Below are 13,387 nucleotides of genomic sequence, written 5' to 3'. Positions count from 1 at the left end.
CAACTTGGCTCTGTGAAGTCTCCCAACTTGGCTCTGTGAAGTCTCCCTACTTGGCGGAGGTTTTGGGGAAAGCCAGGGGTCCCTGGCGGCCGGTGGGCCCGCTGTAAGCGGACACTGGCGGCGCGGCCCGGGTTTGGGGCCTCCGGCGCTGCCCGCCCGATATAGCGGGTGATTCAGGGCTCAAGCACGCACCGGCGGGGGCTGCGCCAGGCGAGGGACGCGACCGCCAGCACACGCCCCCGGACCCGCATGGGCCTCGGCTGCCCCCGCGTCCCTGCGCTGCGATCTGCCCCGAGCCTCTGGGCACTTTCAGGCCCTTGGGGACGCAGGCAGCGCTCCCGAACCCTCTCTGCCAGATGGAAGTAGGCACGGGGGCGGGGTTATGAGGGGCGGGGCGCGACGTGAGGAGTGCAAGAGGGGTTCTTGGGGCAGAATGGACAGCCCCTGCCGGTCCGGCGATCTAGGCGCGGAGAATCACCCTGCCGGCCCGCGGGACAGTGGAGCAGCCGGCAGACAGGCGGGAGGAGGCTGGCGCGCGCCAGGCTCCGCCCAGGCCGCTTGTGGCTTCCTTTGCACCTCTCCCCGTTTTGCCCACCCGGATAAAAGTGCCATTTTTGTTTCATAACTGCAAATAAACCTGGAAATCTCAGTGCTGCTGGTCCTCTTCGCTCCCCGCTCCCCAATCCCATTAGAAGTGGCTCTGAGCTGAGGGCTTGGTGATCTTTGATCGGGTGGGAATCTACCCAGCCTCTCCTCTCTGCTTCCTGCAGAGGTTGAGGTTCCCACCCCAAGGAGGTGAGGTCTTGGGGGCGAAGGGGTTAGTGTAAGCTCCCTTTGCCCCTTCCTCTCCCTCAGAAGGGAATGGAAAGAAAAGGAAGGCTAGATTTCCCACACCCTCTAGGTGAGAGAACCTGTCAGGGAGCTGTGGTTTCCCTGACTGCACCAGGCCCTGGTCAAGCTGGGTTCTGAGTGACCATCTGGGATTCAGTGAGGTCTTTGGCTGGGTCTCTCTAGGAGGAGCTAAGAGAGATGCAGATTAGGACAAGGGTTTGGAAACAGACACAGGGAGATGGGTGAGCTCATACCCATCTGAGGAGATGGTGGTGGGACAGAGACAGAAGCGGTGCTCTCCCCCTCCCTCCAATGCCCAGGGACTCCTCCCACATAGCGCTAGAAGCTCCCCCACCAGCCCATAGAGCACAATCTGGTAGATTTTCTACTTAATCTACTTAATCTAACTGCTTGGAGGAGTGTGTGTGAGAGAGATTTTAGGGAAATCTTATTAGCACGGGGTGGGGGGGGCGTCACTGGGGGAAGAACAACACGCAGGGGTCTCCACAGCCTGGTGTATGAGAGGGTTGCCACGAACAGCTTCAATATGCTGCCCTCCTCACTCTGAATATCCCAGACTGCAGAGTGTGGGAAGGTTCTCAGCCTCAAAGTAAACCTATGTCAAGGGTGGAGATGCTGAGAGGAAGACTCCGGTGCAGAGGCCAATGAGAGCTCTGTTACTGCCTCTCGGCAGCTGGCACACACCTCTACATCGTGTGTTTGGGGCAGGGGGAGGGCCTCTACTAACAGGGTGGCTTTGACTGCATCTGTACTAAACCAGGGCCAGTGGGAGGCAGAAAGTGGCAGTGGAAAGAATGGCTCAAGCTGGGGACCCTGAGCCGCTAAACCACAGGGCAAATAACTAACAAGTAACACAGTTCCAACCTGGAGAGGAGATCAGCAAGGAAAAGATCCCAGCAGCAGGGGTGGGGCTCAGGGAAGCAGCACTTCCCTGAGCTGCAGAGCAGATGTCCAGGTAGGGGGCAAGGGATGAGTACCCTCAGCTGCTAAAGGAAAAGCAGAGGCTGCCCCTCTGAGGTCTGCAGGCCTGGGAAGAGAATGAGGTAAAAATAGCTCTGCGCCCGGGCAGGCCTAATAGGGAAGCTTGGGGGCGGCAGCATTTATGGTAGTCAGGCTGAGGGGTAGGATGCTTGGGTGGCCAGGCAGAGAGAGAGAGAAATCTGGAGAAGGGCCTCCTGGGAGACTGTGAGTTCTACAGAGTGGCAACAGGGGAGAGGATGTTATATTCCCCATTACAGATGTGGGAGGTGATGATGTGGCAATGGGGGCGGGGTGGAAGGGAGAATGAAAGGCCTGCAAGGCCCCAGCTGTGGGATCAGGTCATCTGGCCCCCCATACCTTTTTCCTGGGGAGATAAAGGAGGGAATCCCTTGTGTGGCCTCACCCCATATTCAAGGAACTGCTAGACATAATAATTTCTTTTTCTTTCTTTCTTTTTTTTTTTTAAGATTTTATTTATTTATTTGAGAGAGAGAATGAGATAGAGAGAGCATGAGAGGGGGGAGGGTCAGAGGGAGAAGCAGACTCCCTGCTGAGCAGGGAGCCTGATGCGGGACTCAATCCCGGGACTCCAGGATCATGACCTGAGCCGAAGGCAGTCGCTTAACCAACTGAGCCACCCAAGCGCCCCTAGACATAATAATTTCATAGGTTAAGTTTGCATTTGATCCCCCCCGCCCCCCATGAAATTCAGCACCTCCCACCCCAAGATATCAGAGCCCTCACCTTGAACCCACTTCTGAGTCATTATTGTCCTCTGGCATTTCCCTAGCTCCCTAACAAAAATTAGCAGTTTGGCAACCCATGCTATCAGGTGACACTTAACTAGGCAACAGCTAGTGAAGGAGAAGAACGAAATCTACTAGTAGCGAAGGGTCAGTGGACTGAGAACTGCTGGGACGATTTGGCAGATGATGGGCACTGTACAAACAGGAGAGGCAGTGACCATTAAAGATCCAAATCTTCCAGGGGCACCTGGGTGGCTCAGTCGGTTAAGCGGCTGCCTTCAACTCGGATTGTGATCCCATGGTGCTGGGATCAAGCCCTTCATCGGGCTCCCTGCTCAGCGGAGAGCCTGCTTCTCCCTCTCCCTCTGCCTGCCTCTCTCCCTACTTGTGCTCGCTCTCTGTCAAATCAATAAATTAAAAAAAAAAAAAATCCAATTCTCCCGGATAACGATTTGGATATTATTAGTGTTCTTTTAGAATGCAGAAAAGGGGCTAAAATGGAAATAAACATTTTCTGGAGCAGTTTTGATGAGACAGTGATCTACATAAGGACCCATCAGACCTGCTCCAAGTGCTTGAGGATAGGACCAGGAAGCATTTAAGGGATTAAGGGCTCATAGGCTTTAAAAATGATATGAGGAATTCTTCATCTCAGGAAACAAACTGAGGGTTACTGGAGTGGGCGGTGGGGTGGGAGGGATGGGGTGGCTGGGTGATGGACATTGGGGAGGGTATGTGCTATGGTGAGAGCTGTGAATTGTGCAAGATTGTTGAATCACAGATCTGTACCTCTGAAACAAATAATGCAATATATGTTAAGAAAAAAAAAAAGAAGATGATAGTAGGAGGGGAAGAATGAAGGGGGGGAAATCGGAGGGGGAGACGAACCATGAGAGATGATGGACTCTGAAAAACAAACTGAGGGTTCTAGACGGGAGGGGGGTGGGAGGATGGATTAGCCTGATGATGGGTATTAAAGAGGGCACGTTCTGCATGGAGCACTGGGTGTTATGCACAAACAATGAATCATGGAACACTACATCAAAAACTAGTGATATAATGTATGGTGATTAACATAACAATAAAAAGTAAAATAAATAAATTTGTTTCATATAAAAAATAAAAAAATTAAAATTAAAATGAGGGCACCAAGGCTGGAATGAGGGCTTGCTGGCTTTTCCTCCCCAAATCCTAACCTAACCCATATAGCTCTTTCCTGGACTCAAGGCAAATCAGGGCTCTCTTGTTCTAGAGCTCCAAACTTTTGTCCCCAAAATATTCCAATGTGGGGCTCTTGTCCTTCTCATCCCCTAAGCCTAGTGGCCATGGAAAGAGTGCTTACCACATCCTTCCTCCAAAAAACTTAGTTTTTCCTGGTCACTGGATCTAAAGCAGGGAGGATATTTTTAGGGGTAATCCTAAGACCAAAGGAAATAATACTCCTCCCTCTGATTTTTTTTTTTTTTTAAATAAAGTCTGACTATTGTAAAGGTCAAAATCAATAAAGGGATGCAATGGCACAGAGTAAGCAACTGATAGAGAGAAGTGAGAGGATATTGTTGCTAGGCAACCAACCTCAGAGATGAGTAGTGGTTTATTCCATTTCATTGAAGCATACCATTGTGAATATTTCATTATTCTGCCATTACAGATTTTTTGAGCTGGAAGATGCTTCAGAGATAATCAACTTCAGCTCCTTCATTCTATAGCTGGGGAAGTGGAGGCCCAGAGAGAGGAAGTTACTTGCCTGCTGTCACTCAAGGCAGTGCGGGGTCAAAGCTGGGGCCAGAACCCAGGTGCACCCCTTCTTCTGCTACATTCTCTGCTCCCCACTTCCTCCTTCCATTCCCAGGCTCTGCAGCAGAAGTCAGTGTGGAGGTTATTCCAACAGAGGGTTAGTTCTGGCTCCTTCATTCTCTAAGGGAGATAGCTGCACGGTCCTGGCACCCGGGCCGCTGTGTGTGTGTGCGCGTGTGTACACATGTGGGTGTAATAATCACCATTCCTAAGAGTTGCTAAGGTTGGTGGCCATTAGCTGCTCAGCCTCCTAGTACTGAAGCAGAGGCAATGACCAATGACAGTGGACCAGTGACAGTGGGAGAGGAGGGGTACAGAAGGTAAGGCATAGAGCTCCCTGGTCAGTATGGGTATCCCCTAGCATGGGCTCTGCATCTGGCTATGAGAGGACCATGTGGCTTTCTCCTCGGCCTCCCTGCCACTCCCCCCTTCTCCTTGTACTCCGCAGGGCAGACTGGCATCTGTTACTTGTGTTTTTGTGGCTGCAGGCTTTTACCCACTACTGCTGTCACTGGAGTCTGGTAGTGCCCCTAACTGTCCCTCTCCCTGACTTCTCATGATGGTCCAAAGCAAGAGTGGCAACTCAGCCCCTCAGGAGGGAGAATGGGAGCTGCTGCTAGGTCTTCCAGGATGCAGGCCCACCTGTCATAAAAAGAGCTTGGTTTTTGTTCCTGATTTCTCTGTGCATCTTGGTATCTGATATCCCAGGCGTGGGGAGGGGGAGGGATGGCAAGGGGGGCAAGAGGTGGGGACATGGCCAAAGGGAAACAGCCAGGATGTCCCTCTTCCATGCCTCTCCCTCTCCTTATCCGGGGCGGCACCCAGTGCCCACCCTGCCCCGGGGAAATAATGAGAAATGGGATCAGCCGCATAGGACTCTGAAGACAGTGGAGTTGTTCGCCTACTCGCCTTCTTTTTCACTCATCAGAGCCTTCCCAGCTAGAGTCAATAACTGACCTCTTAGAGAGCTCCTTCTCCATCCCTGAAAGCCTCTTATTCCCTCCAGCCCTCAATAGTATCATCCCATGACTGGCTGGGTAGGGATAGAAGGCAGGAGGCTAAGGATGGGAGTGGGGAAGATTCTAGAGGGAAGAAGAGAGGGGCTCTGTTTAAATTGTTTATTAAACATGGGCCTGGGCCTGGGTTTGTCCCACTTTCAACCGCAGGGCCCTCTTGATGAAGCATATAAAATATGGTTCCTTTCCAGCCTGATACATACCGTACTCCCTTCCCCCTACTCACCAACTCCAATTCTGCATGCCCACTAAGGCCTCTTTCTCTCAACCCCATCTGCACCTATCTCAAGCCCCATTTAAACCCCTTTTCCTCATCTTAGCCCAAGAAGAAGCTGAAAGCACCCTCTGACCTGGCCACACCCAAGATCGTGCCTTTTGACCTTCTGCCTGAGACTGAGCCCTTTGACCTGAAGCCTGAGACAGTGCCTGAGCTCCCACCTTTTGACCAGACGCCTAGGACACTGCCCTATTACCCAGAGCCTGTGCCTCTGCCCACCCCAGAGAAGCCGACGGCCGGTGGGGGCGCTTAGGGTCTCCTGGGTGACGCAGGGCTGTGGGCATGGGCTATCACTGCTTAGTGGTGGTCAGTGTCGGGATGGCAGGCCTCTTCCAAGTCCTGGGTGGGTGGTGGGTATTATGAAAACACTCTGGCATTATGCAGAGTTCAGGCGAATGTGATGTGTGTAATGGGGTGGGAGGTGAAGGGACGGGGCCCTCCCCTACCTCTCGGTTTCTGTCTTAATAGTAGACGCTCCAAACACCATACTGGAGCTGCACCCCGTGCTGCCCTGCATGAAACTGCATGAAACTGTGCCATGGCATCTGAGTCTCCTTCCCGTTCCCCTTCTGACTCCTCCTCAGGGACAGGCCAGTTTGGCTCAAAGCTTCTTTGGAGAGGGCCCTCATGAGGCCCAGGCCTGGGGTCTGTTCTGTGCCCTGTCCACCCCTTCCCTGTAGCTGAAGAAAACATTTACACTTATTTTTTCCATTTTTTTTTAGAAAATGTTTTGCAAAGGGATCCCTTATGTTTGCCAGATCCTGCCTTGGGCGGGGCACCCAAAAGCTGCCAACTCAGAGAGGCCAGAAGGGGGGACATTTTAGCTGGCTCTGGCTTGGATCCTCTGGCTTCCCTATAGCACAAAAAGGTTTCCTCAACGTTTTTTCTTTTTTTTCCATAATCATCCCCCTAAGGAGTCCTTTTAGATGTTTTTTCCCCCTAACTTTCCCCTCCTCCATGAAATTTTGATACTACAGATATATGTCTATCTGCGTATGTACTGGGACTCTTTGAGCACTACAAACTATTGCAATATCTAAAATCACCTCTCCTCTCAAGAATTTCCACCCTCTTGGGAGCAACATTAACCCTGTTGAGAATCCTACTCTAGCAGAAAGGACCCTCTGCCTTCATTGTCTCTCACCCCTTGTCTTGGCAATCTAAAGTAATGATCCTGAGTTTTTATGACTTTCCCTCTTTTCTCCTCTCCCCAAGCACCCTTTTCTAACATATTCTCTGAGCAGATCCTGGGTCTCTGAATGCCCTCTCCAAAGTCTTCTCTGGCTATTCTCAGGTAGTAGTTGGGGACAGAGCTCTAAGTCAAGAGAGGCTCCTGGGGTGCCTGGCTGCCTCAGTCGGTAGACAATGTGACTCCTCATCTCGGGGTCATGAGTTTGAGCCCCACCTTTGTTAAAGAACTTACTTTAAAAAAAAAAAAAGGAAAGAAAGGCTCCTACTTAGAGTCATATGACATTTTCCCTTCTCCCTGACAAATGTGAAGTGCCTGGCCAAGGACTAGGCACATAGTAGGTGCTCGATTAAATTATAATCATATTAAAATCTTCTTCCTAGGGGCACTTGAATGGCTCAGTCGGTTAAGCGTCTGCCTTCAGCTCAGGTCATGATCCTAGGGTCCTGGGATCAAGCCCCGCATCGGGCTCTCTGCTCAGCGGAGAGCCAGCTTCTCCCTCTGCCTGCCACTCTGCCTATCTGTGCTCTCTCTCTAATTTCTCTGTCAAATAAATAAATAAAATCTTTAAAAAAAAATTAAAATAAAAAATAAAATAAAATCTTCTTCCTAGACCAGAGGATCTTCAGTTTATACAGCAGGGTTGGGCAGTGGAGTGGAAGGGGCGGGAAGCCTTCCTGGGGCTCCTGAAACTCATCTTGGACTGGTGCCTTCCTCGGTTGGAGAACTGTGTGTGCTTGGTTGGGGGGGCAGGGGAAGCTGTGCATGCTTTTGCTCAGACCTGGTCATTAAAGGTAACTCTGGAAACCAAGCCTGTTGGGAGTGGTGGTTTTGTTTAATAAAAACGTGAAAACAGAACAAGCAGAGCCCTCCCTCCTTGCCACCCCCTGAGGCCCCTCCTTTGGTGTAGGAGCTCTGCCAGGGCAATAGGGGTGGGACAAGGGTGCTTGGCCTTTGTGCCCAGGGTGGGGGGAGGTGCTTTGGAATTGTGTTGGTGGTGGTTGTAGCAACAGGGTGAATGGGGTGGGCCCAAGACAGCACTCCAAGCCTATGAGTCATAGGGGAAACCTGGCTTGGAAAGGGAGAGAAAAGAGAAAATCCATTAATGGAGGAAAAAAGCTAAAATCATAGTGGTATACCCTCTGCAGAGCCAGTCTACTGGACATTGTCCAGGGACTTAGGTGAAGTTATTTCTTCCCCCATCCCCTGACCTTCCACCAAGGCAGCTCCTCTGGTGTAAGCCATCACTCTGGCGGAAACCTACAATGAATGGGGTTAATATAGTTCCATATGCCTTTCTGGACTGGGAGAGACACCTCCAAATCCAGGAATAAACCTCCCTTCACTGGGATTGTTCCCTGATGTTGTATTTGAGAACTTTCATCAGGAATTAGGAAGATGGGATTGGCTACAAGAGGTATGCAACTCTGTCCCTAGCCCTGTTCACTTCCAAGCTCAGCTGGCAAACACTTTTAATCTAGGAAGCCAGAGGCCAGGAAAACGAGTCAGCTCAGCCTTTAGGGGGTGGGGTGGGGCAGGGCTGGGGGTGGAAGGGGGGTATCAGGGTTGCTGGGGGTGGGGCAGGGACACAATGTTGATTTGTTTTCCAGCAGCTGGGACTGTTTCCTGACTATTCCCCGCCCATCACCCTAATCCTTCCCTAGCCCATCCACATTGTCTAAGTTTAGTGAAAGGAGGGGTTCTCCACTACCCTTTGGTGGAGCACATGTGGGGTTATAGTCAGAGAGGCTGTGAAGGAGATCAGAGCTGAAATTTTTTTGATACTGGGGCTGCAGGTAAATTCTGGGCGGAGAGGGATGAAGAAGCAGCAGAGAGTTTAAATCATGAAGAGTCCTAAAATGGTGTGTAAAAGAGAGGACTTGAGTAGCAGGCAGAAAGAAGTGACTGTAAAAAGGAAACCCAAAGGGTACAACTGGAAATAAGAAGGAATGTTAAGAGAGGTTGGGACCCTCTTACACTCAGAACAAAGAAAACAACCCCTTCAACTCCTCTGTGAGTGATAAGAAGCAGAAGGATGGACAGAATGACAGTACTAGGGGCCCTTGGGTGGCTCAGTCGTTAAGCGTCTGTCTTCGGCTCAGGTCATGGTCCCAGGGTCCTGGGATCGAGCCCCGCATCGGGCTCTCTGCTCCACGAAAGGCCTGCCTCTCCCTCTCCCCCTGCTTGTGTTCCCTCTCTCGCTGTGTCTCTCTCTGTAAAATAAATAAAATCTTAAAAAAAAAAAAAAGAATGACAGTACTAAGCCAGCTATGGCAGGTGGAGACTACAAGTCCCAGCATGCCCTGAGCCCAGATCACCTTGCCTGCTGGGAGGTGTAGTTGAATAATGAGAGCTTGAGGTGGCTTGATGCCCAGCAGCGCTGGTGCTCAGTTTGGGAGAAGAGGTGGAGCCAGCATTCTGTCTTTGTCCTTGCTAATGCTATTGACAGGGAGGGAAGGAAGTTGGGAGGGGGTGTTCCTAGTTTTCAGTATAAACCAGGAAACTCTGGGGGGATGTGGATGGGAGAGAAGAGGAAAGAGGTTGGGGGCTGGGGGAGGAATTTCTGGAGCAGGTGGTGCTGAGATACCAAGTGGACAATGTGTGTGTGTGTGTTTATGAGAGGGGTCAACTCATGTTGCCTCATTTTTCTCAGATGGGACTTTTTTTTTTTTACAATTCTGGGAAACTATCTTCAGAAAACCCTTTGAAAAACTACTATCGCTCATTCCTTCATCTGAAGTCCCTAGAGAGAGTCTGAACCAGAGATCTGGGTTTATGTTTATGTTCTTGGATGTGCCCCCTTTCCCTTTCTGTGCTCAGCCTCCCCTGCCTTCTTGTGGGGGGTGATCCTGAGATTCTGAAATGTTGGCCCAGAGTCAGGATCTTGGAAAATCTTCCCAGAATGGAACACAGTGCTGGTGCTAGGTACTCCCAGGGGAAGAGGGAACTGGCTCAGAGCTCCAGATCTCAGGGAATCTGGGACCACTACCCGATTCCTGGCCCCTTAAGCTCCGGTCTGGGTAAAAAAAAAAAAAAAAAATGGAAAAAGTAATCCCTCCCTTCCATTCCAAGGCTGGGAAGTCAGACCCAGAATAAATGTCCATGTTGGGGAGAAAACATACTCTTGGCTGCCAGCCAGCTTCTTCCTCTTTCCTCTCTCAGTTTCTACGTGGGGGGGAATGACCACTGCTGGAACAAATCAGTATGAGAAGGTCAAGGGTGGGGAGCATGGGCTCAGCACAGCTCTCCTTCCCTAAAACTGGTTCTGAAATGATTAGAAGTCTGGGAAACGCACTCCCTTTATCTTGCCTTCAAGCTACCCTACCTGGGGTCGCCTGACACTAGCTGTGAGCTCACTCCCCTACCCCCACCCTTCAACGGCTTCCCAAACCCCTTTGCATTTTGGCCTGGCTAGAGCAGCGTGTGATTTAGTGCACCAGAGGGCGCTCTGCCCATTTCCAAAGTTAAATTGTGTTCCCTGCGACGCAAGGGTAAGGAGTAGTTTAATGTAAGACATATGGATGTAGATACAGGACAGGTTTGGGGTCTGCAGAGATATTTAGTCCAAGCGCAATGACTCTACACGCTAGTCTTCCACCGGAAGCTCGGTTCCCTCCTCGCCCTGTTTGTATAGTTACCATTCATTCAACACACATTTATTGGGCTCCCACGCGGTGCCCAGCTCAGTGCCAAGGCTCTGGGGACACACCGACGAAGGAGTCGGGCGGATGTCACGGCTACCACGCACTCCCCAGAATCACCACCATCCTGCCGCGGGTTCGCCCAGTGTCCCCGCCCAGCCCTCCGCTCTGCCCCTTACCTCTGCGCTCTGCTCTCCCTTTAGGACGAAGTGAAACTGCCGGCCAAAGTGAGCATCGGCAAGTCGCTGAAAGAGGCGGAGGCGCTGCCCGAGAAGGAGGGCGACGAGCTGGGCGAGGGTGAGCGGCTGGAGGAGGACGCGGCCGCGCTCGAGCTGTCGTCCGACGAGGCGGTGGAGGTGGAGGAGGTCATCGAGGAGTCGCGCGCCGAGCGCATCAAGCGCAGCGGCCTGCGGCGCGTGGACGACTTCAAGAAGGCCTTCTCCAAGGAGAAGATGGAGAAGACCAAGGTGCGCACCCGCGAAAACCTGGAGAAGACCCGCCTCAAGACTAAAGAGAACCTGGAGAAGACGCGGCACACGCTCGAGAAGCGCATGAACAAGCTGGGCACGCGCCTCGTCCCCGCCGAGCGGCGCGAGAAGCTCAAGACCTCGCGAGACAAGCTGCGCAAGTCCTTCACGCCCGACCACGTGGTCTACGCGCGCTCCAAGACGGCGGTCTACAAGGTGCCGCCCTTCACCTTCCACGTCAAGAAGATCCGCGAGGGCGAGGTGGAGGTGCTGAAGGCCACCGAGATGGTGGAGGTGGGCGCCGACGACGACGAGGGCGGCGCGGAGCGCGGCGAGGCGGCCGACCTGCTGCGCGGGAGCAGCCCCGACGTGCACACGCTGCTGGAGATCACTGAGGAGTCGGATGCCGTGCTGGTGGACAAGAGCGACAGCGACTGAGCGGATGCGGGGCTCTGCCCGGGAGGCCGCGCCACCCTGCCCCGCCTCTCCCTGCCCCCTCCCCATGCCCTTCCCTCTGGAACTTTCTCTTTCGCATTCTCTCTCGGCCCCACGCAGGCTGAGATGTTTCTAAATTGACAACACCGCCCCTCAAGGAGCACCCCTCCAAGTCTTACAGCTGTTAAAATGGGAGGGGGAGGCAGCCTCCACCATGGATAGCCCCAATTTGGGCATAGTCTGGGTGGGAATGGAGAGGGGGAGTGATCCGTGTCCTGGTCGTCCAAGTCAGGGATCTTAAAGGAAATTGCTGTCATTTCCATGGTTGCCCCACCCCACTTTGGGGTAGGCTGCCTTCCCCCCCAACCTCCACCTCACACTCGTACCCAGCTGCTGTCATTCCTGTTCACTGAGCTCTTCTTTCTCATCCTGATCCCTGGAGGCTTCAAAGCCAAAATTACCATAAAAGGAAAGAGGGAATCCTGAAGGGGACCCTTGCCCACACGTGAGGCCCCATACTGGAAGGACTTGAAAGCAACTTTTGGGAGAACTGGGGCAGTTGGGGGAAGAGGGCAGAGTGAGCCGTGACCCTGGAATGAGAGTCTAGCACGGGTTGTATCTGTAAATGGTCTCAACAAGGAAGGCTGTAGCCAAGCAGAGCCCTGGGGAAGGAGCAGGTGGTGTAGGGAACACTTAACATGTTTATGCATCTGCAACAGCAGCATATGGCTATGGCTTTGGGAAGGAGAATGGGAAGTAGTAGAAAGTGGAAATGAGTGAAAAGAGAATTCTCAGCAGCATGAGAAACACAGGACAAGAATCCCGTCTTAGTGGGGTCCTCAGAGGACAGCAGGACAATTTTCAGAATAAGGAGGGAGGACAGTGAGAAAGCGATGATCCAAAGAGAAGAGAAAGGTAAGCCTCGCCCTACCCCTTAACTGAGATCTGAATGGTGCCCCTTGTGGCAGCCCATTTCTTAAGTCCAGAAAATGAGGGGTCCAGAAGGGGGCAGCACCAGACTGCAGAGGGCTGGGAGGTAGGAGGGAGGCCGACTGGAAAGACAGCAAGGTGCTAATGGCCAGGCCACCATGCTGAGTGCTGGAGGAGAGATGGCGAGAGTATATGGAGCAACCCGGCCTTGGCCCACTCCTGGTAGTTTCTTCTCAAGATCCTTTTCTAGAGCTAGTATCATAAAGCTGCAAAACTTGCCGAGACCTCCTTGCCCTTGTGGGTTCCTCTCCTGAATCGTTGGGGATGACAGGGATGCTACTTCCAATCCTGCTGTCCACTGACAGGTTCTCCTCAGGACACTTCAGTCCCCCGTGTTCCTCTCCAGTAAAGGCGGCTTGTCGGAAGCAAAGACAACTCCCTTCCCCTTCAAGCACAGCCGAAAGAGGAGGACTGAAGGCCTCCTCCTCCTCCCCCACCTCCTCTGCCATATCTTCCCTGCTTTGCTTTTTAGAGTTGCAGCTAATTGTTTTAAGGGGTGGAGGGAGGGAGCCTGGGGACACGAACACTTTTTTATAATACAAAGCTTTGCTTCTCCTCCCTCCTTTTCTTGGTTCCTTCTCTCTTCTGAATGGTTGGAGACACTTCAGCTGAGGGAGGATGGGGATTGTGGGACAAGGTCCCTTGGTGCTGATGGGCTGAAGGGGCCTGAGTTGTGGGCAGATACAGTTTCCTGTGCGCTCCTGGGAGCCTGTCATGTTGCTGTGTCCTGGTGAGCAGCCCGACCAATAAACCTGCTTTTCTAAAAGAATCTGTGCTGGATTATGTCCTCCAAAGGCAGTTACATAGGCTGAGTTACAGAGGGCAGGAGAGAACCAGGGTGGGAAAGAGGGAGAAGACTTTGGTTTAAACCTGCCTCATGTGCCGGGGTGAGGAGTGGGAGTGGGGTGTTATTATCACCCCTATTTTAGAGGTGAAGAAACACAGAGTGACTTGTCTAAAGTCAAGTACTCAGTAAGTGGCAGAGCTGGGATTCTG

The 13,387-nt window shown here is 52.3% G+C and overlaps 1 protein-coding gene across 1 annotated transcript in view; it reads left to right on the top strand.

Moving 5' to 3' along the window:
* CAVIN1 (caveolae associated protein 1) overlaps nucleotides 1-13,160 on the top strand; it is a 14,142-nt gene extending 982 nt beyond the window's left edge. The window contains exon 2 of the mRNA XM_035027143.1: nucleotides 10,703-13,160. Coding sequence (XP_034883034.1) covers nucleotides 10,703-11,404 — 702 coding nt within the window. The 3' untranslated portion in view covers nucleotides 11,405-13,160. The remainder of the gene's footprint in view (nucleotides 1-10,702) is intronic.
* Nucleotides 13,161-13,387: the final 227 nt, after the last annotated feature.

This window comes from Mirounga leonina, unplaced genomic scaffold (genome assembly GCF_011800145.1).
Source record: "Mirounga leonina isolate KUSES-001 unplaced genomic scaffold, KU_Mleo_1.0 Mir_200, whole genome shotgun sequence".
Classification (NCBI taxonomy): domain Eukaryota; kingdom Metazoa; phylum Chordata; class Mammalia; order Carnivora; family Phocidae; genus Mirounga; species Mirounga leonina.
Note: the sequence above shows the minus strand (reverse complement) of the source record. Positions and strands in the feature narration are given on the sequence as shown.